We start from the raw sequence: 22,288 nt of genomic DNA, 5'->3' as shown, positions 1-22,288 counted from the left end.
CTGCTATTAAAAGATGATTCATGTTACTATACCATCATTTCTATTTTGTGTAAAATTTTCTGGGATTGCAGTCGTTTAAATTCAAGTACTTTTGACAAATTTCCTAATTTCCTAAATGTTCTGACTTTAAATTTTAACAATGGATCAACCACTTAACTAGTTTTTGTGCAGATGTGTTTGCTGTCACTTGGATGATAGTTTGAATTATTGCTCTTTTAATTCAATTCAATTTAATTGTTCAATTGTTTGTATAGCACAAATTACAACCATAGTCATCTCGAAGCACTATCAAAATATAAAATTATTAAGAGAAAATAAAAAACCCAACATATCCAGATGAACAAGCATCAGCTACAGTTGGGAGAAAAAAAACTCCCTTTTAACGGGAAGAAATCTCCAGCAAAACCGGGCTCAGAGGTGCCAACCATCTGCCTCGACTGGTTGGGGTTAGTGGACAGAATGAGGACAACGGAACATCAGAGTCTCCCAGACTAGTTGAGCCATGAAGCACAGATCAGGAACTGCCATCTCCAACGTCAAGACACCTGAAACAGAAAAGAGAGAGAAGGGTGAGGAGAAGGCACTGATTGCAGAAAAACACGATACAGTATTAGCAGGTCCGCCTGCATGGAAACATCAGATGCTAGACTAAGTGTGAGTGGAATGAGAATGAGTATGGTGTTGCATGGTGTGTAAGGAGTGTGATGGGTTTACAATGAGGATCAGCTACAACCCGGCACGACTGTGTCTTTCTGGACAACACCCATTACAACCCATTAGAGGACTATGGGGCGGATTCACTAAAGGTTTAGGGGTATTAAAACGTGTGCAGACATCACTCCATGCTCTAATAAGGGGTATAATCCCCTGGGAATCACGACTGCATGTGTTCAGCACGTCACAATGCACCCACAATCCATTTAGCGCGTTTCCCTCTGATGAATATGTAATGTTGAGGTAAATTAACTCACTCAGTGCCATTGACGAGATAACTCGTCATTTCAAATCCAAACGCTCAGTGCCATTAACGAAATAACTCGTCATTTGCGTTTTTTTCACGGGGATTACTAGAAAACACCCTGGCGGGGGTCCCTCATCAATATCTTAGCTGTGGGGTGTGTAGTGACCAACTGTGCACTGAAGATGGCAGCAGTACACCTTTAGAGGAGAGATTAGCCACTGATGCTACCCAGCAAAGCAGGAAGAAGCAGGAAAAAGGGAGATTATCGCGCTACAGAGTGATATTGTGACATATCCAGCAGCTCACAGCACCACATACTAACACAGAACATGTGTGGACCTGAGTGGATTATTGGTATTGTTGAGATGGTGAGATAAAACCATCAACTAACCGGGCTAAACGGGTCATCACTGCAGGTCGGGAGGAGGGGGTGTGTGGAGGGGGGGTACAAAATACCCCCAGCCTGTGAGCCAGATAGCAAAATAATAGGTGACATGTAGGAGGTAATAGCGCACCTTCTTAAGCTCCCACTATATGAATGCATACTTCCGACGGGCGCTGTACTCGACTTAAAAAAAACATACATTTACAGAAAAATACACAAAATTACTCCTGATTCACACTACAATAGCAACGAAAACAATAATTATACAAAAATAAACGTGGCTCCAAAAAAACATACATTACAAAAAAATTTAAATAAAAAAGAAACAGCAAACATTTACGCAAAAAAAGACAACAGAAAGTTACACAAATACACATGACTCCAAAAATCATACGTTACAGAAAAATACACCACACAAAAAAATATAAAAGTGATGATGAAGTCATGCACATGTCCCATAGAATTAAACCAGGAAAATTGCACCCACATTTTGCACCCGCAAATATACCCCTTATGCTCCCACATGAATACATACTTCCGACGGGCATGGTGCTAGTCTACACTATAATGATGGAAAGGTCTGTGTGTGTGTGTGTGGATGTGTGGATGTGTGTGTGTGGAGCAAATATCTCCCCGAAGCGTTGCAAGTTCGACCTGAAACTCGGTCGACGGGTTCCAAATACCCCGAGTGTGTGTATCTGTTATTTTGGAGTAATTTGGTCATTTCAAAATGTTTATTTTAATTTAATTTCACTTCTGGACGGCCCCGAAATGAAACCTATTCAGCTTTTTACCTCAGGGTGTGAGGGAGCGCTAGCGCACCATCTATATCTATTTCACTGCAGAGCTCCTCACCCGAGCAAGAGTCGTGTGTGCGGCCACTCCTCCTCCACTTCCTCCTGTGCCATGCTATTGTTAGCGTCTCAAACACGGGAGCTCTTTGAATAGATCTTTTTAAAAACGTCAGCCACTGGTGAGTGGAGACACGTTTCCCATTGTTTAAACCATGTAACTGTTGCTCAATAACGCGCTGTTTCACTAGAGTCAGTATTGGCCTCAACCTGTTCAATACTCCATCTTAAAAACTGCGGATTCTGTGCGGTGCCGTGCATGGAAGCTAAGCTCTGACCACTCGGTTTGAAGGTAAAACATGATTTTTGTTTTTTAAAAAAAGACAGTCGAATTGTAGATAGTACTTTGATTTACTTACTCGCTCATGTAGTTTGGAGCTTTGCGTTTTGTTTTGCGTAGTTTTGTTGTTTTTCTGATTGGCGCTACAATCGCTATAAAGTTTGGTTATCAGCGTCTCAAACATTTCACACATACACGGTATTTATTTATTTATAATAAAAATATACTAAATGAGTAAAATAAAACACAAAAAAACCACAAAAAGACAACTGAAAGAATAAAAAATACACATGACTCCAAAAAATTTACATTACAGAAAAAGGAGGAGATGGATGTAGACACACACAGTATTTATTATAAAAAATATGCTAAATGTGTAAAATAAAACAAAAAACTAAACTATATTTATACAAAAAGTACACACAATTACAACAAAAATGCATAAAAATACACAAAATTAAATATTTATACAAAAAATGACAACAGAATCACACTACAATGGCAACAAAAAACTATAATTACACAAAAACACAACAGAAAGATACACATAATGACTCAAAAAAACATACATTACAGAAAAATACACCAAACAGAAAAATCGAAAAGTGAGTAAAAAAACAACAACACATTTATCATGTTCATGTCCCATAGAATTAAACCAGGGAAATCGCACACACTGTTTCATTTTGCACCCGCAAATAAACCCTTTTATAACACTACAGACTACAGAGTATGTACACCTCTTTGTACATCCAACCTTCAAACACATACTCATTTGGACATAATTAACTCTACTGAAGCTCCCACGTGAATGCATACTTGGGCACTGTACTAGTAAAGGTAATGTCAGAAGTGAAATTTAAATCAATTTCTTGAGGGGAGACTGCGATCTGAACACAGTGCCTTAGACTGCTCAGGGTTTTATTGTTTCTTTTTATAATATTACAAAGTTATGAAATAAAATATTAAGCTTTTAGCAGCTGTTACATATTATTAGTGAATGCATTAGCATTAGGGATGTAACGATTAATCGTAAGGCAGTTAAAAATCGATTCATAGGTATCACGGTTGATATCGATTTTCTGAAAATTGAATCACAGTACTTTTTATCCACAAGTGTAGGCGGAGTCTGCTAATACTTTCTTTCTGGCTGCCTTCTACTCTTAAATATGTTAATAAATGATTAATTACCCCTTTAGCACTGAAAGAAAATCTGTAATATTACTTAAATATCTGTAAAAGTCATGTTTTTCTATTAGCTCTGTCTGCTAGCATAGCTTCTCTTCTTCACTGCAAGATATCTGCATGCCAACCGACCACTGGGTTACCAGCGCCCTCTGCTGGTCCAAACAAATATGACGTAAATCAGTGCAATGACGGTTTTTTTTTTTTTTTAAAGTCCAATTGTTAAGGCACAAAATACATTTTCAGTTGCACTTTTAAAAGAAAAAGAACTATTATTATGCAGTTTTGCATTGTTTATTTTAGAACCAGAATTTAAATTAATAGGCTTCATTTTCATTTGTATTATTCCTTTATTTATTTCATTCAAGATTTATTTTTAGTTAAATTGCATTGTTTTGAATAGTTTATCAAGGAATTCTTTTGACAATGAAAAATAAAAGGAAAATAATACAGTATTTTCTAGTTTTTTTCCCCCCAAAAAAATTTGTCTGCAGTCCCATTTTGTAAAATAAATCATGAGAGAATCGTATCGTGAACCCAGTGTCGTGAATCGAATCGTATCGGGAGTTGAGTGAATCGTTACATCCCTAATTAGCATATTTCTTTTTTGACAATATCATCAAATGTTTCAGATGCTGTTTTTTAATTCTGTGTGGTGGACTTTGCTTTAATAATGGTAGCATGCTGCAAAGCACATGACCAGCACACCATTAATAACTGGAAGACTGCACAGTACATACACACACACGTGTGTATTGAAGGTACACGTGTTTTAGCTCTCTGACACCAGTCAGGCATCATGTTGATCATTCTCAAGCTTCTCAGCAAAATCACTCAGCTTTGGTTAATATTTATCAGAATTCCTACTAAAGCTCAGTACACCAGCTCTGTAAAAACTTCATATACCACACCAAATAATTTATAGAGTAACAAATACCAAATGTGAGGTGAATGATTACAGGTTGGACATCCAACCATTTTTTCCCTATGTGATATTTTACTGTACCTGATTAAGCTATGTAGGCTATCACTCAGAATGGAATAGTATGTTATACAACTACTGTTTATTACACAACTGTGGATACAAAGTGATTTCAATGATAGTTCACTCTGAATGTGAAGATTGCCATGCACTATGACTTACGTTTAGTAATGTTTTGCACTAAACATTAACAATCACCATCCCTCTCAATGTATATATATATATATATATATATATATATATATATATATATATATATATATATACACATATATATATATATATATATATATTAATGATAATATTTTGCGACAGAGTGTTTTCAGGCCTTCAACATTGACAGGAATAGTGTGGCAACAACTGGTGGTAGGTAGAAGAAGAGGTAGGATCAGTGACGTGCAGTCAGGCTAGGCAGTGCCTAGGGTGAATTGAAATGAATGAAATATGCATTTTGATTATTTGTTTTAATTATAATATATCATAATTTTTTTTTCAATTTCCGATAGCCTACATAAGTTTGAAAGTGTCAGCATTTTGTGCTTATCATAGCCCTATGCTAAATGCTATGCGTACATTCACAGTGCATTGTGAACGTACGTACGCTGCTACGTTCTCTAGCTAAAGCTAAAGACATTTTCGCAACTTTTTTTTTTTTAGGAAAAACAACAGCTTTTGGTGGTCTTGATTTGCAACGCCCTGCCTACCCAACTCTAGTGCTCACAGCACGTCATTGGGTCGTATGATACAATTAGTTCACGATACAACATGGTAGATGATACTGTGCTCAAGATAAAAATACAAAGCAATATGTTTGGAAAGGAAAAAGGACAAAAAAAATTGCAGTTGGAAAAATAGCTATGTTTATTTGACATACTTACTCTGGGTATGACCTTTTCAACTCAAATGGTATCTCAACAAACCCAATCAGGTGTGTAATAAATTGTGTGGATTTCTTTTTACAAATCTAGCCACCCCCCCACCCCCCGTTCCTTCTCGTGATTCCACTCGTGCCCTCGACGATACACCTTGTGACGTTTCAATTTTGCGATATTCTGTGCCATGATGTGTCGTCCTACATTTAGTAGGTAGTATAAAGATGCATGTCTTCTGTATTGTGGCTCAGAATCATTGAGCGCTTGTTTGAAGGGCATATTATACATAATGTATATTAGATAAACTGCTGATTATAAAAATAAAAGATAAATCTTGATTTAATCTAGATTTTATTTATAAATGGTTTACGTATGGTGTCTAAGTGGTTAGCACATCCGCCTCACAACAAGAACATTCTGGGTTCAAGCCCTTTCTGTGTGGAGTTTGCATGTTCTCCAGCTACTCCGACTTCCTCCCACAAAGCCCAAAACATGGCTGGTTGATTGGAGTCTCTAAATTGCGTGCAGGAGTGAATGTGTGAGCTGTTGTCTGTCTGTGTGTGTTGCCCTGCGATGTCCAGGGTGTACCCCTGTCTAACATCCGATGAGAGCTGGAGATAGGCACCAGCAGACCCCCGCTACCCTGAAAGAAGGAGCAAGCCGGTCAGAAAATGGATGGATGGATGCACCCGATTGGGCCTTTTTACCACTACTGACAGCAGTGGACGTCAAACTGATCCTACTGTAACTCCACACACAAATTGTGTGCAGAAAAAAGAAACACACTCACATGGTTCAACACTTATTTATTTATTAGCCTCATTATGTTCTTGACAACTTTTCATTATGTGTCCACAGACATGAGAAAGAACTCCAGAACACACAAAAGATAAATGTGAGTATGGAGATTAAGACTTTATCACAAGCTTGGACCTGACTCTGCTTCAGTCAACAAGAAGTACAGATAATGGAATTGTTGCGGGGTCATCCAGAATAGGTAGCTGATGATCCATAGCTCTGCAGCGATGTGCCATACTGACCCCTATCTGTACTCTTTGGGACACTTGGCAAAGCAGCAGCAGGTCATTTATTCTTATTAAACATGTTATACAGAGGAATAAAGGTTAGAATCATCTGTTTGATGAGACCAAAGAAAATCTCCATTTATATACATGACAGAGCCAAGAGGAAGGTTTCCAGTTACTCATTACAAGGACCAAGAATGACAATACTTAACAAGCAGCACTTCAAGAGTGGAAAGCTGTTGTCTTCAGTATGCAGTGAGGACAGGAACAAGGGACACAGGAACAGCAGAAGATAAATGGTGTTGCATGCTTCTGTCCACTACTGTGACTACAGCAGCCAAATTCAAATTATCAGCTGTGTATTGTTCAACAATTACTGGCTTGCACATAAAAACTGTCTCAGAAAGTAATTGAAAAAAAACAAAAAACACCTCTAATCTATTAGACCAAGCAATGCAGGCAGCGGCTAGTTTTAAACAACTGGTAATCGTGTGTTGATTTCTGGAGTTAGAAAAGGCTGGACAGAGCCTTTAAGCACGAACAAAACCAGGGTGGGAAATCTGTCATTTCATACATCCTTTAAAGCACACCTGGAAATGTTATTGAATATGCTTAATGTGCAAGTGTAATACATTTTAAGTTTCAAATCTTTATACTCAAACTCTTAATTTGTCTTCTCTACCAGCAGACATAATGTGGATATTTAAAAAAAGTATATGCCAAAATGGCCCAAATCAATTTACCTATATTTATATTCTCCAAGACAATATTAAGACAGCTGTATTCTTTTTGAGAGTGTAGCTAAAACAAGTCATTAGTGAAATACATCACAGATTTAGGCTTCATTGCTCAAACAGGTTGGCTGGCCTGTGGCATGTGAAAGGCCTAAACTGACTGTGACCAAAAACTGATATAAAGAAAAATAAAAGGTAGTAAAGGCAGACTGGCTGGCTGACCAGGCCCTTAAACTTATATAAAAACCAAATGTTTGCGGTCCGTTAACAGATATTTAACCTTAGTCTTATAATTTTGAATTCCAAAAACAAAAAAAACCCATTTCAAACACTTGGGTCCATCTTGGCACACTAAAAACACAAGTGACATATGTGAAAAAGTCATACTACACTGTTCTCTAGAATATGCACAAGGCTGTCTGATATCAAGCAGCTTAAAGCTGAGAGGGGCACTGCTTAAAGGCAACATATATAGTCGGCTTACAGGCTATAGCAACACTCTACAGTGAAACATTGATAATATTTGCTCTCTAAAAATAAAATATTCATAGCCTCGAATGCTACATAACAGGACTCACTGTTAGACACACATTAAAAAGCTTAGCCTCAATTGTAAAAACAATGATGGCACAGGAAAGATGAAAAAAGAGGTGAACAAAGGGAGGCACTATCTGGTGCATGGATGTCCACTCAAAGCAAATGCCCTCAACAGACTGCAGGTCCAGGGTCAATGAGAGCTTTGTCTTTTCTGTTTAGCTACAATAGAAGTCTGTAAATTATGAAAGTATAGACGGTAGCAGGTCTGTTGGCCATTAACAGACAGAATAAGTGCTTTTTTGGTGAAAAAAAAAACAAAAATAAACTACAAAGCAGATACAACATTATCATATAAAATGTCACCCGTTTTTTTTCTAGTAACATTTTGGGAAATTCACTTTTTTTGTTTGACACTCCAACTGAAGCCTTGTCATTGTTTCATTGTATCACGGAATTAATTATTATTATTATTATTACATCAATTTTATATCGCGCCTTTCTGGGTACTCAAAGGCGCTTTACAATGAAGGGAGCAGTGTTGGGGTTCGGTGCCTTGCTTCTGGGCACCTCGGCAGTGAGATATGCACCTCCAAAGCGCTAAGCATGTTTATTACATGCTTGATTGTGTGAAGCAGTTCTCAGACATCAGGCTTTACACGTTCTTATTGTACAAGTATCTAACAAATGTGAGGACATTTACATTAAGTTCCAGATGAATCAAACGGCCATCTGCGATCCTGCCTTTTTTCCGAGACAACCAAAATCAAACGATCGGGCATGCAAATTTGTGCAGAGGACCAAGTTTGACAAAAGTAGTAATGTGTTTACTGTGGGCACCCTTATGATTATGTGGAATCAACCTTATAATTTAATTCCGTAGAGAAAATGACGAGTGAATTTCCCAAATTGTCAAACTTTCTTTAAAACCCAACCTCTGGCAAACAAAACTATGCAATAAACTATTATGATACAGAAATTAAAAAAAATATGCTTTGGTTAAAATAATTGAGTAAAGGATTAATCAACCAAATAATAACAATAAAGTGCCATGCAACATGTGTAAATGTTTTTTTTTTTTTATTTTAAACCCACCTACAAACTGAGGAGTAATCTCTTAGGATTGTGGATTATTTCAACTCGGTCAAGATAAAGTGTTCATGGAAGGAGTTGAAGGATATCAAAGCACAGATGAACATGTGACTCATTTCTCTGTAAATCTTTCTTCTTTGCTACTTGAATGTTTAAACAAACACCTAATAAACATTTACCTCTGCAGGGAAATAAGGAATCCAAGCCAACCTAAGCAGAGGCAACTGGATGTGATAAGTTTTCCTCCTGAGCTGAGGATGTAATGGTTGATGGGTAATGTCTGGAGTGCAGATGTACGTGATTTTGCAGTAGGACAAGCAGCTTATTTACAGGATGCAGCTAAACTCACAATGACCGTTTTCTACAAGCACACTATCACGTTCTAGTCCCAGTGGCCAGCAGAGGTACGTTATCTGAAGAAGGTGGATTATTAATATGCTAAAAAGGAGCACCTCATGCAGGGTTTGGGGCTGATTACTGCAAAAACAACTGACAGAAGGTTTTCTTCAAAGAGGGAAAGAACTCTTGCTACCATCACATGAAAGGGTATTAACTGTTTCTATTAATAGGTTTGTCATACAGTCTATGTTCATTTGAGTTTAGTGTAGCTAGGATTGGATGATTTTGCTTGCTGTGTCCCATTGTTCACCTTTCACATCCTCTGAGCGGATGGATATGATTGGACGGACTTTCTCCTGGAGAGCTTCGACCTGAGGGGAAAGACAAAAGCATGGAGATTAAGGAACCTTTTGCATTGTTTTGGTCCCTAAAAACAAATTCAACTGCAATTTATTTCCATCCACTGTTGAATGTTGAATATAGTAGTGAAGGGGCATCAAACACAAGCCCAAAGGGCCTAATCCGAGCTGCCAGAGCATCCTGTTCTGTAGGCACCAGATTATTTTCCAAAGCAGGAAAATACAACAATAGCATGAATCATTAAGTGCGTCACCACAACAGTTGTAGTCCCTACAAATTCACCAGTTCAATAAAACTCCTCAATATAAGCAGGGGCTTGCAATTTGATGCCAGTAGACAATTTTTTCACAAACTTTAAAGTTAAACTCCCAGCTGTACTGCTATCTGTGACTTGCTGCTTTACATTTACAGTATTAGAAGTTCCTTTTTTTATAATAATAATCATAATAATGCATCAATTTTATATAGTGCTTTTTTGGACACTCAAATTCGCTTTACAGAATTAAGGGATTATTCTTTCAGAAGAATAATACATATTAATGTATAATAAAAGAATACATATTTAGAATTATATTTATGTGAAAGTACAAACTAGTGCACAACAATGGTAAAATTGCTATTTTACTGGCCTGACAATCTGGGATTTTTTCAGAAAATCTCACCTAATATCAAATTGGGTTGTTTGTGGCCCTCAAACTACAAGTTTTTGACACCCCTGTTAATGTGCTTTATAAAATTGTACATTTTTTTAAGGATTAGGGAACAATTAAAAATGTGGTCTGATAATGAAATGCTTGATTTACAAATGTATTAATTAGTTATTTCTTAAATGTATGATATTTTTACACAGATTCATCAATGAAGTATTTTAGAGAAGTGTACTAAACACATAGCAATATGATGACTAGGTATTAATACTAAACAGTGATGAGCTTGATTATAATATTATGCATAATAAATGATCAATACATGATAAATAAACAGTTTTGTTTACTGTGGTGGACAGTGACCAAGTAAATTCACTTAAGCACTATATTTAAGTATTATTTGGGGAGTAACTTATTACTTTCACTCCACTATATTTGACAGACAAATATTGTACTTTTGACTTCACTACATTTCTATAAACGCCCTCGTTACTTTTTCACACGTTTCTTTACTGCTTCAGATTTAATACAAATAAAAAAAGTTGAGGCTCATACAGTTTGATCCAGTTCTGCTATACATTTACTGTAATACGTCATGCTCATTAGTGGAAGAATAAACTAAAGAGCGGCGGGTCACATACAATAGTGTTCTAGTTTGAACAATAGTTTCAGTAGAGTATTTATGAAGTTTACGAACATTATTTACTTGAGCATCTGTGACCGTATCTTAGGCCTATGTTGTATACAGTAGGTGTTTGTCACAAAACAAACCTTTTGTATCAGGGAGTAAAAGTGATTTAATGAAACTGGTTGGTTAAACAAAAGAAGCTTTGAACTTTGCATGATTAGTTGTTTTGTTTTAGTTAAATTGTGTGTGTGTGTGTGTGTGTGTGTGTGTGATATTCACTTGTATTACTATAAATATGTAACATGTTTTTAAATTTCACTTATGATGATTTAAATCAGTGATTCTCAACTGGTGGGTTGGGACCAAAAAGTGGGTCGCAGACCTACTGGGTGGGCCGTGGACAGCTGGTCAAAAAGAAATAAATACTTAATGTCTCATGTTGGACTTGCCTTTTATTTTTGAAAGAAACTTTTCTTTTGACGGGCATGCTGTGAAATGCATGTTGCACAGGAAAAAATATAGATCTATGTTTTTAAAAAAAAAAGATTACATGTGTGTTTTAAAAAAACTAAATTTGGTTGGTTGAATTTTTTAAAAAAAAAGTGGGTGGCGATTTAATGTCTGGCAAAATGTGGGTCCGAGGGTGAGACCAGTTGAAAACTTCTGATTTCAATTATGTTTGAGATTTCTATTTACTTTCAACGCAAAAATGATTTTTATGCAAATACAAATAAACTGCTTTTACTTGTATTTGAGTAGATTTTAACAATGAATATCTGTATGTTCACTCAAGTAATGAAGTTAATTTGTACACATTTTTTTTCATATTTTACTACTGTACGGTGGACTACTAATCTTTCAAAAACATCACAGTGTTTTGGGATGACACACCCACAAAAGAAAAGCAATAACACACTTGATTTTGTTTGTATGAAAAAAAACAGGCAGTACAAGATAAAGCTGGGATTAGACCGTCGTGAGACAGGTTAGTTTTACCCTACTGATGATGTGTTGTTGCAACAGTATGTGGAACTTTTGCACCACTGATTTTTCATAACCAGTTTGCACTTTCCCAGTCAATTCTAGTGATTGTATAATTTTTTGCTTGTGAACGCTATTTCCGTGGCTTAGCTACCAGCTATTTACAACCTTTTAACATAAATCTGTCAGCATATCTTGTAGAATCAAGCACATATCATAAGATATGCTTGGATTCCATTACAAACTAATGGAAAAATTGATCACAAGACAAACGCGTTGTGCTAAACCTAAACATGATACATTTTTATAAATAGTCATTTTAGTTTTGGTAGTTGAGGTTGTAGCTTTTATTAATTCCGGTTTTGATATTAACAGATTTTGTAAAACATACACAAAATCCACAATATTTTGAACTCCTGTCACAGTGGTAAATAAATCCTAATTGGGAAATTGAATTGCATTGTGGGTGTTTCAGAGGTTTCGGTCCTACCTGATGGTGCCAGCCAACAGAGGGTTAAACGCATACAGCCAATCATGCATCTCTTTGTCATTGGTGGCCTGCAGCAGTATCCCACGATGCTCAGTACACACAGCAAATGTGTTAGGAGTCTGAAAGTGTCAACACTTCAATAAATAATCATTGTATAAACAGCATAATAAAAGAAGGCTTGGTCTTACCCGCAGTAGAGTCTGCTTGTCCTCACTGTATTCCACCTTTGCAGATGACAGGTTGATGACGGCTCTCTCCACATTGTCTCTCTCGCTGCGATATAGGTAAACATAAGGCCGGCGCACCACCACGTAGCGCTTCACCCAGCCGCTGTTATGTGGTTCCAGGAAGTGCAAGTAGCCCTTCTTTGACACAATGGGGCTGCAAACAATGAAGCAAATACTCATGGTGAGACAAAATGAAAACCTGTCCGAATTTACACATCCAATAGATCTGAAATGATGATTGCTGAACACCATGACCAAAAGTGAAAGAGCACCTCCAAGAACATCATCATGAATATTTTCGTATGTGATCTGACCTGACACGAATCTCCTGGATGTCAGGAACAAACGTGTAGCCTCTGAGGGATTTCTTTCTGTCCACTGGGCTGAACGGATCCAGATCAGGGGTAGAGGCTCCAGAACTGGGCTCAGTGAGTCTACATAAAGAAAAACACAGCATATAGAACATATTTTTAATACACGTAAAAGGCATGTCATCTCAGTGCACCATCAATGCATATGTACTGGTTAAAGCTCACAACCTTTACAGTATATTTATAATATTAAAACAGACTTAAACAATACTAATACTTTTCAGACAACGATTATAATGCATTGGCTCTTGAAAAATCTTGATGTTGCTGTGCTTGGAGAAACTTTATGCATACTAATGTATTGACATTGGGGTGAGGTTGACATGAAAAGCAATTTTCTATCTGAGAGGCTGCGTTACTTGTCAAGCCATCCTCTAAAGGCTGGACTCTATCTCAGCTGTCCTGAATCAGCTGGGATAGAGTGTAGTTTGTACTTGAAGGGTATTATTTTGTAAATGTAAAACATGTTGTATTTGTTTGATAGGTCTGTTTCTTATTTGAAAAACAAAAGGCATTAGTTTGTGATTGATATTTAGTTTTTGAGTCGTGCGTGATTCAAAGGTTTTATGTGTTTTTGAGGTATTTTGATAGTTTTTGATCAGTAGTAATAGATCAGTATTACCTCTATTTCCTCCATATATTGCCAGCACTGGATTTCTAATGAATAAGCAAAGTGCACAAAATGATGAGGCGATGGAGCAATTCCCTCCTATTCTGTCTATTTCTGTAGCTCTGACATTTTTATTTTGGTTTTTCAATGGCTTAAATACATTATTTTGTGGTATCATGGTTGTTGCAGCGCAGCAGAAAGTCCTTGGACATGTCAGAAACAGAGGTGCCTACCAAAACAATGTTGCTGTAGGGCAGGCCAATGTGGGCCAAAACATGGCCTTCAAAATAGCCATGTGTAAAGGTAGATGTTTGAGACTTCATTAAATATAATATACATAAATAATTTTTACCAGACATATGAAACCATCAAGGAGAGACCAATGTCGGGCAAGAACAGTGCCGCCGTATGTCCAAAGAGTTGATGTTGGTTATCGGTTACATGACTGCTGATTAGGTTAAAGATATGGTTGTTGGTGAACCTGGATAACTTACTTTGGACAGCAGCAGCTGAACAAAGAAGGACTATCACCCAAAAATCAGCAGCTTACCCAGAAAAAGATGAGAGAGCTTGGCAGGCTGGTCCAAAATGCAAGGATATGCACTGTAGCACCCTCCAAAGGTTGGAGGATTTCACTGATCCAAAGAACTAAATGCTGACTGTTAAAGCTGTAATATCCACTTTTGGGACAGTGATACCTGCGCGTTCCTGACCCCATCACTGGTAACCAAACTAGGGAATGCATTGGTCAAAGTCAGCAATCATCTCAAAAACAAAGGTTTGATCCTGGATGATGGAGGGCTGATGAAGACTGTCAAATAAATCCAGAAGGATCCAATTACAAAGTGGAATGATTTGGTAAAGTATGCTGCAGCTCTACAGGGCCTTGCTGAAGCCAAATGAAACCTCCCAGTCCTACTGCCTTCACTGAGGATGTCCAAAAGTAGCTTTTTTGGTCAAATGAAAAACCAAAGATTTAAAACCCAAAGGCCTATACCTTTCTGCCAAAGTGGCTTTGACGAAAATCATACTCTTCAACTGACAGAGAGGGCGAGGTTGCAGGTTTGCTATTAATCAGATTTTCTTCAAGAGACAAATCGGATCCACACTATGACTATGACTGGTCAAATAGCAAGTTGGAAAGGAAACTCATTACATGCATTTTTCATGGGTTGTTACCCTGGACAAGTGAGGCAATATAAATATCAATACCATCAAGAGTGTGGGTATTATTGATATTTAGATTGATCAGCCATCCACTACTTCTTGAAAGGCTCTCTATAAAATGTTGGAGTGTTTCTGTGAGAATTTTGTAGAGCATTAATGAACTGATTTAGGATGAGAAAAGTCCCTGTTATAGGACAGTCAAGTTATTCTGCTCCAAGATCATCAAAACAATCATTCATGGTCCTGGTGTTGTGCAATGGTGTAAAGTTACATTAAAAATTAAAAAAATGACCTTTCCCAAAATATGTCCACAAAGTTGGAGTCGTGGTTAATCAGTAGGCAGAAAAACACTGCTTTAAACAATGACCATCTCTGTGATGCTGTAACAAGTAGAAGTTTACCTGAAGTCATAATGTCCCTCTATCAGTGAGGGACAAGTAGAGGAAGGAGTGAGCGTGCTCACGGATGAGGAGGAGTCTCTCATCAGAGATGCCGAAATCTCGGAAAGCTACACACCCCCACACATGAAGGCAAACGCAAAGGAACAACACAAACACAAAAAGACAAATACAGGAATGGAAAAATAACACCAACAAACATTCAAGCAGAGAAAACACATAGCATTCAGTGAACTCAATAATCAATATTTGGTAAAACCATCACTCTAACACAAATCCTCAACAGGTCTAAGAGCCCCTTGCTGGTTAACAGGTTAAAGAGGATGGGAGGGTTAATACGTGAGTGGAAGCTTTGCATTCTCTACAGAAGAAGGGAGAACAGGGAATGACCACATGGTGAATGATTTCAATGTAGGATTGGTAAAACTGTTGCCACATGTTTAAAATGTCACAGACTATAGGATGCCACAGCTCCCAACAACACTTTAGTAATTAAACTTTTCAGATTACCTATGAGAAAAGAAAAAACAGAAATGTAAACTAAGTATTTTTAAGGGTCTTGACCAGACCTATGGAGTAAGTTGAATACAGGTTTCATTGATTATATCTAAGACAAAGCTGTGATTCATCAGCACAGCTGAAGGTGTGGTGAAGTATCTGTCCCTAAGGCATTAGAGGCACGCCACAATGTGAGACTGCCATTCCTTGGACATTGTTATCCAACTCAAGCCACAGATCCCAGATTAGATTGGGATCTGGAAAATTTTGAGTTCTTGTCAATACCTCAAACTGTTTTTTATATTCCTTGATTTATTCATGAATGATTGAAGCCATCAGATAGAGCCTGCGAGCATCAGCAGATGCTGCTTTGATAAAACACTACATGTTAATATTGAGGAAAGGTGATAGATAAATGTTTGGACGAAATATGATTTTTCAGAACAAGAAACCTTCTCAGATCGCATTTATCATTAAGTCAATACCTAATGATGGCATAGACAAGCATCAACACTGGCACGCTGACCACTCACAACCTGCCAGCAGTCATATTGTTATGGCTGAATTGTATGTCCTTTCAATGGCAAAGTCGACTGAAAAAAAGAGGTTTCTTTAAGTGACCATTGCAGCTCTCATCACCTGTTTTCAGATTAGCCGTGGGTTTCAATTACAAGTTTAGACGGATTGTTTTAAGATCTAGTTTTCACCCTCTACTTTTGAAATGGACATTTCCAAGACATTGATGGTGATAGGACACCAGAATAAATAGTGTCCAGACAAGCCAGTTGTAATAACAGGTTTTTGACCCTCCTTCTTTAAGGGACTTTTACTTGAGACAGTTATTCTGATAAAAAAGTAAGTCTTTTTGCTGTCTTGTGCATTTGGTTGTAACCAGCCTGTTAAAACAACGCAAAACAATCCAAAGTGAAGCTTGCATGTTGTTTAATCTAGGTGAGTTTGTAAAGTTATAAAGATATTGACAATGAAATTAGCTGTAATATTAGACAAACAGGATAAAACAAAACCATGATTGAGGATGAGCAGCAGTGAGTGAAGTGAGATGGGGAAAGCAGGGCTAAAAGACTTGGTGGAGGAACAGCTGTAAACATCTGGCTGAGAAGGATTGAAGGGCTGGGTTAGAGGGCCTAGGCTGGGGCTCACCTTGCTCTCACTGGCACTGCTGCTCACCTGGCTGTACTCCCTGTTGAAGGTGTGCATCAGCAGACGCAGACACTGGAAGAAAACAAGTGAAAGACAACAATAACTAACTAGATTTAGGACCTATGTTATTGTTGATGCTTCAGGGAGCAGCACTCACCTTTGCAGCCAACTCCCTCTGCCTCTGGTTGGGGCTGTCAGGGGCAGGGCTGCTGCTCCCGGGGCAGTGGCTGAGAACGGGGCTCTTTGCAAAGTCGCTGATGTCGCTGGTCTTATAGAGTGCCTCTTGTCCTGCCTGTAGAGTCGCCTCCAGCTTCTCCCTCAGCAGCAGGTAGTGCCGTGTCTTCTCCACCTTTACAAGACAAATAGAAATATCTCTAAGAGGTGCAAGAAAGGTGGCATTTGGTGCAGGCAGTGCAAACATCTCTAATTGCCCTATATTTGTATTTGCAAATAATTGTTAGTTGTGATTACTTTAGAAAATGTGGCTATTCCTTTGTGTAACTTTTTAACAATAGTTTTTTTGAGATTAGCAATAATTGATAACATGGAAGTGCAACTAATCTCCAGTTGAAATTTTTGTTTGCATGTTTTATTCCGTCATTGAACGGACCTCCTGTAGTAAGCTGAGCTTCTCCAGCTCCCACTGATGGTCGAGGATGAGGCTGTCACTGCGAGGCCTCCACCCAGCCAGGTTTTCTTCCCCTCGGACATACGCCACCGATGTGTCCAGAACACGCCTGCGACGACGCTGCATGCCTGATCCACAAACACCATTTCATCTTTAATTCCTCACAAACAAGATCTTTTTAGTACTTTTACTTTGATTCTGCATTACCTGGACTCCCGTTATCAGCCACATGACAGAGGGTGATTTCATAGACTCCTGTCACACGGTTGCTGGATAAAATTAGACAAAGAAAATGTGAAATTAAGAATTTATCTTAATAATTAAGCAATTTAGATTTGAGTCATCCATAAACCCTTTAATACCTTTCTGAGGGTCGGAGACAGCCGGTGCTGAACAGGTTTCTGATGGAGCGGGATGCTGGCAGCTTTGTATCACGAGAGTAAAACACCATACAGAAATCTTTGGTGACAACTGTGGGCTGAGTGCAGTTCTCCATCTGGGCAAAAGTAAAAAGGGCAATTAAATAACAATTTGATTTTAATTTAACGATATTTAACCATTCTGGTTTTAAAAAAGTTACATTTTGTGAATACTGAGTAAATGAGAAGTGAAGATAAGGACAACAGTGGTGCCAGTCGCATAACAATATTATATTTAGAGAGACAATTGCAGCTTTTTTTTTTTCTTAAACAAATCAGCTGCTGAAATAACTCCAACATGCAGCTTTTATCTACACCGTTTTACTCCTATTGGTCTATTTGAGCTGACTTCAATCGTGCTTCTAAACCACAACCTGTCTCTTAGATCCGATCCAAACTTCAGTTTAAAGTTTTTCCACTTTTCCACTGATGAGCACTAATATGGTGAATTGGATCAACAAATCCTCAGTAACTGTTATGAGCCACAGGCTTTTAAGACAACTCTAGTTAGACCTCTCCTTAAAAGGCCTAACCTTAACGCAAGCGATTTATCAATTTTAGACCAATAGCCAACCTTCCTTTTGTTTGCAAAATCCTTGAAAAGATTAATCGTGAGGCAGTTAAAAATTGATTCATAGGTATCACTGTACACATCGATACTGTGAAAAATGAATCGCAGTACTTTTTTTAAACAGCAGAGGGCGCTATCCGGAAGTGCCGGGGCGGGCGGAATCTGCTACTACTTTCTTTCTGGCCGCCTTCTACTCTTAAATTCTTGAATGATTCTTTACCCTTATAACACGGAAATAATATCTGTAATATTACGTGAATACAGTATCTGTAAAAGTCAAGTTTTTGTATTAGCATAGCATCTCTTCTTCACTGCAAGATATCTGCATGCCAACCGACCACTGGGTTACCAACGCCCTCTGCTGGTCCAAACAAATATCTGCCCTAAATACAGTGCAATGACTGTGTTTTTTTAAAGTCCAATTGTTAAGGCACAAAATACATTTTCAGTTGCACTTTTAAAAAGAAAAAAGAACTATTATGCAGTTTTGCATTGTTTACTATAGAACCAGAATTTAAATTAATAGGCTTCTGCTTCATTTGTATTATTCCTTTATTTATTTCATTCAAGATTTATTTTTAGTTAAACTGCATTGTTTTGAATAGTTTATCAAGGGATTATTTTGACAATGAAAAATAAAAGAAAAACAGTACAGTTTTTTATAGTTTTGAACCCAAAAAATGTCTACAGTCCCATTTTGTAAAACAAATCGTGAGAGAATCATATCGTGAACCCAGTATCGTGAATCGAATCGTATCGGGAGTTGAGTGATTCGTTACATCCCTAATCAACATAGGAACAATTTAGACAAGAGCTTTCAGTCTGGCTTTAGATCCCATTATAGCACAGAGACTGCCTTAGGGTGTACTCACACTGGCAACCAGGGCCGTTCCTAACCAGCTCTGTGCATGTGTGAAACCATGGGGGGGCCATTGTCTAGTAAAAGTAACCAATGATCACCTTTAGCCTCAGACGCAGGGTTGGTCTCATGTCTGGTCCTCTTGATATAACTGATCATGATTTATAGCTGCAGAGACTGAAAATTGATTTTGGGAGTAAAGGAACAGCACTGGTTTGGTAGATGTTAATAATCTCCTCAGTGCACGCCAAAGTTAATTATGGAGTTCCACAAGGTTCAGTTTTAGGACCACTATTTTTTTTTGTTTTACATATTATGCTATCACGAGGTAACATAATCAGACAGGAACCATACAATAAATGTCCATTGCTATGTGGATAATACACATCTCTATTTGTCAATTAAATCAGATGAAACTCATCAGTTATTAAAACTCCAGGCCTGTCTCTTAAAGACATTTAATCATGGACGAGCGGTAACTTTCTCCTTCTTATCCAGGACAAACCAGAAGTGATTTCACTGACCCAGAGTGATGCCAGAAAACTAATCATGCATTTGTTACATCTAGACTAGTTTATTGTAATTATTTACTGTCAAGAATGTTCCAGTAACTCATTAAAAAGACTACAGTTGATCAAGAATGCTGCAGTGAGAGTACGAACAGGTACAGGCAGGAGAGAGCATATTTCTTTGCAACCAGCCCCCAATCTCAGTACAGGAGGCTGCTACTCTCTCCACTGTTGAGGCTAAACTGCATATTTTTTTTAAATGGTCTAAATAAAATGTCAGAGAATATTAAAACTTGATGCAAAAGTACCAAAGCCTGTTGCAAGCGATTTATCAATTTTAGACCAATAGCCAACCTTCCTTTTGTTTGCAAAATCCTTGAAAAGAATCATTCAACATTATACAGGAAAAAGTTTTTTTTTTTTTTTTTTTTTTTAACTTCTACTACTACTTCTACTACTCAATTTTAAAATTGAGTAGATTAAATTTTTTGCATGACCGTGCACACCAGCACACATTTGTAAGACTAAGCTGTGTTTGGAATTGTCATACTCAGCATTAGGGAATGTGTCCCATTTTCATTTACCTCCAGATAAGCAGAGAGAGTGATGTAGATCTTTTCCCCGTATGGAGTCACTCTATTAAGAAGTAGAGAGTTGTGCATGGAGCTGTCCCATGCCGCCTCAAACCGATAAAAGGTTCTGCAGTCAGAAAAAAACAAAAATGTCTAAAATAGGAGCAGTCAATGAAAACCAAGATAGCTGTTAAAAAGCCCTAAAATGAATATTCTAATATTATTAACAATGCAATAAATGCCTAAATTTGTTATACCTATGATCAACTCCAAGCGAGACGCTGCAATTAGCAAAAAAGATGAGAAAAGGAAATTAGAAATGTTTTACTCAAACTTGAATCTGGCAAAAGAAAATGATTTGAGCAGAAACATGCATTAAAAGCTCTTTTGACGCTGCAATGCAAATGACATGTAGAAGAATACAAATAGAAATACAATCAAATTATGTAATATAAATATTTATCTCCAACTGTTAACTGTACAGTTAACTGTAGTGGGTTGTTGGATTAGTAAATAGAGACTAATGACATCATGCAGTGAACATAAAATTCCCCAAAGCTCATACTTGTCATCATGTTTTGGCCAGAAGTATCCAGATGACAGGATGTTGAGGGAGAGGATGTTGGGGTCTATGATGGTCTCATCTGCCTCCGGCGTGTTTCGAATACGACCTAGGATAACACAAGGGTCATAAAGTTTCTTCATGGTAGCTTTGTTTATAGTATTTCAACTCATCTGAACTTAATCTAAATATTCTACTCACCAATAACCAGCTCCTTCACCTCCTTCCACTCGATGTCGCTGCCAGTTTCATGAGCAATGGTGACAGTGATTCTCCTCTGAATGCCCTGTGGAGTCATCAGAAGATGGGAAAGGATTTTGTCTCAGAGATGAATACAAAAGGATAGCTAAAATAGGTTAATATTGTTAATACAATGAACCATATTTGTAATGTGTTTAGTGATAATTTACAAGTATTGTTAAAGCAGCACACACACAATCTCACCTGATGTAAGAGGAATGTCCCATGACAGGGCATCCCTCCTCTGTGATCAACCACAGCTGGGATGTAACTATAAGAGAGAGAGAGAAATTAGTATCCCTGTAAAATCTATGTACATGTATTTCCCAATTTTTGTTTTACTTTGATGATTCCCCAAAGAAAAGGACTCACTCTCCGTTGGCCTCCAGCTCACAAATCTCAAAGAAAACCATGAGGTCGTACTTGGCGTGGCAGGGACCAGCAGTGGAGCGAGTCAGAGTGCTGAGCTTTGTAGCCGGTACTAAAACAACAATCAAAATAACTAAATATCTGTCACGTTTGCATTATTTTTGTTTAAAAACTTCAGAAGTCACTTTGCTTAAGGTGGTAGATTAGTTTAGGACCTAAATACTGTTCATCTGAATCTGATCTCAAGGGGATTGGTCCAGTAAAATTATGGTATAATATAAATAAATATTGTGACAATTTAAACTTCCACCTTTGTTAAAAACTCTAGACAGCTCTGGATAAGGGTAAATGGTTAAAGAAGCAGACACATAACTGTTGGGTTGTTGGTTTGAATTTGCCTTGGGCCATTACTGTAGGCTCTTGAGCAAAACCCCTAATCCTAACTGCTCCACAGGAGTTCAACTGTGGGTGCCCACTGCTCCTCAGATATGGGTTAAAAACAAAAAACAAATGTCATTTATGTACCTGTTTATACTGTATGTGACAGTAAAGTGTAGCTCATAATTTGTTTCTTTTTACAGGCAAACATTCAAACAGCCTCACCACAGTTTTTGCTGTTGTTAGAATTTACCATGACCATATGCTGTCATAAAAAGTAATCACCAACCTGGTTTGGATAAAGGCATCACCAAAGGGAACTGCCTTCTGATTGGCCTTAGTGGGCTGAAAGACAGCATGAGTGGAAAGGTTAAGAGAATAATTTAAGTATTCACAAACAAGA

General features: G+C 37.7%; 1 protein-coding gene across 5 annotated transcripts in view; it reads right to left on the bottom strand.

The window, feature by feature from the left end:
• Window positions 1-6,305: 6,305 nt before the first annotated feature.
• The window catches only part of kif1ab (kinesin family member 1Ab), a 42,272-nt gene continuing 26,289 nt past the window's right edge, over window positions 6,306-22,288 (bottom strand). For 3 of the 5 annotated variants that reach the window (XM_028472242.1, XM_028472243.1, XM_028472244.1), the window contains 17 exons: window positions 22,175-22,230; window positions 21,511-21,619; window positions 21,343-21,409; window positions 21,100-21,184; window positions 20,902-21,007; window positions 20,594-20,617; window positions 20,349-20,463; window positions 17,769-17,902; window positions 17,614-17,675; window positions 17,389-17,534; window positions 16,936-17,127; window positions 16,779-16,850; window positions 15,123-15,229; window positions 12,888-13,007; window positions 12,535-12,727; window positions 12,347-12,465; window positions 6,306-9,611 (listed from right to left, as the gene is read on the bottom strand). In XM_028472242.1, coding sequence (XP_028328043.1) covers window positions 9,554-9,611; window positions 12,347-12,465; window positions 12,535-12,727; window positions 12,888-13,007; window positions 15,123-15,229; window positions 16,779-16,850; window positions 16,936-17,127; window positions 17,389-17,534; window positions 17,614-17,675; window positions 17,769-17,902; window positions 20,349-20,463; window positions 20,594-20,617; window positions 20,902-21,007; window positions 21,100-21,184; window positions 21,343-21,409; window positions 21,511-21,619; window positions 22,175-22,230 — 1,765 coding nt within the window. In that variant the 3' untranslated portion in view covers window positions 6,306-9,553. The remainder of the gene's footprint in view (window positions 9,612-12,346; window positions 12,466-12,534; window positions 12,728-12,887; window positions 13,008-15,122; window positions 15,230-16,778; window positions 16,851-16,935; window positions 17,128-17,388; window positions 17,535-17,613; window positions 17,676-17,768; window positions 17,903-20,348; window positions 20,464-20,593; window positions 20,618-20,901; window positions 21,008-21,099; window positions 21,185-21,342; window positions 21,410-21,510; window positions 21,620-22,174; window positions 22,231-22,288) is intronic. The other 2 variants (XM_028472246.1, XM_028472245.1) reach the window with 1 other exon arrangement.

This window comes from Gouania willdenowi, chromosome 17 (assembly GCF_900634775.1).
Source record: "Gouania willdenowi chromosome 17, fGouWil2.1, whole genome shotgun sequence".
In the NCBI taxonomy this organism is placed as follows: Eukaryota; Metazoa; Chordata; class Actinopteri; order Blenniiformes; family Gobiesocidae; genus Gouania; species Gouania willdenowi.
This window is presented reverse-complemented; position numbering and strand designations above follow the sequence as displayed.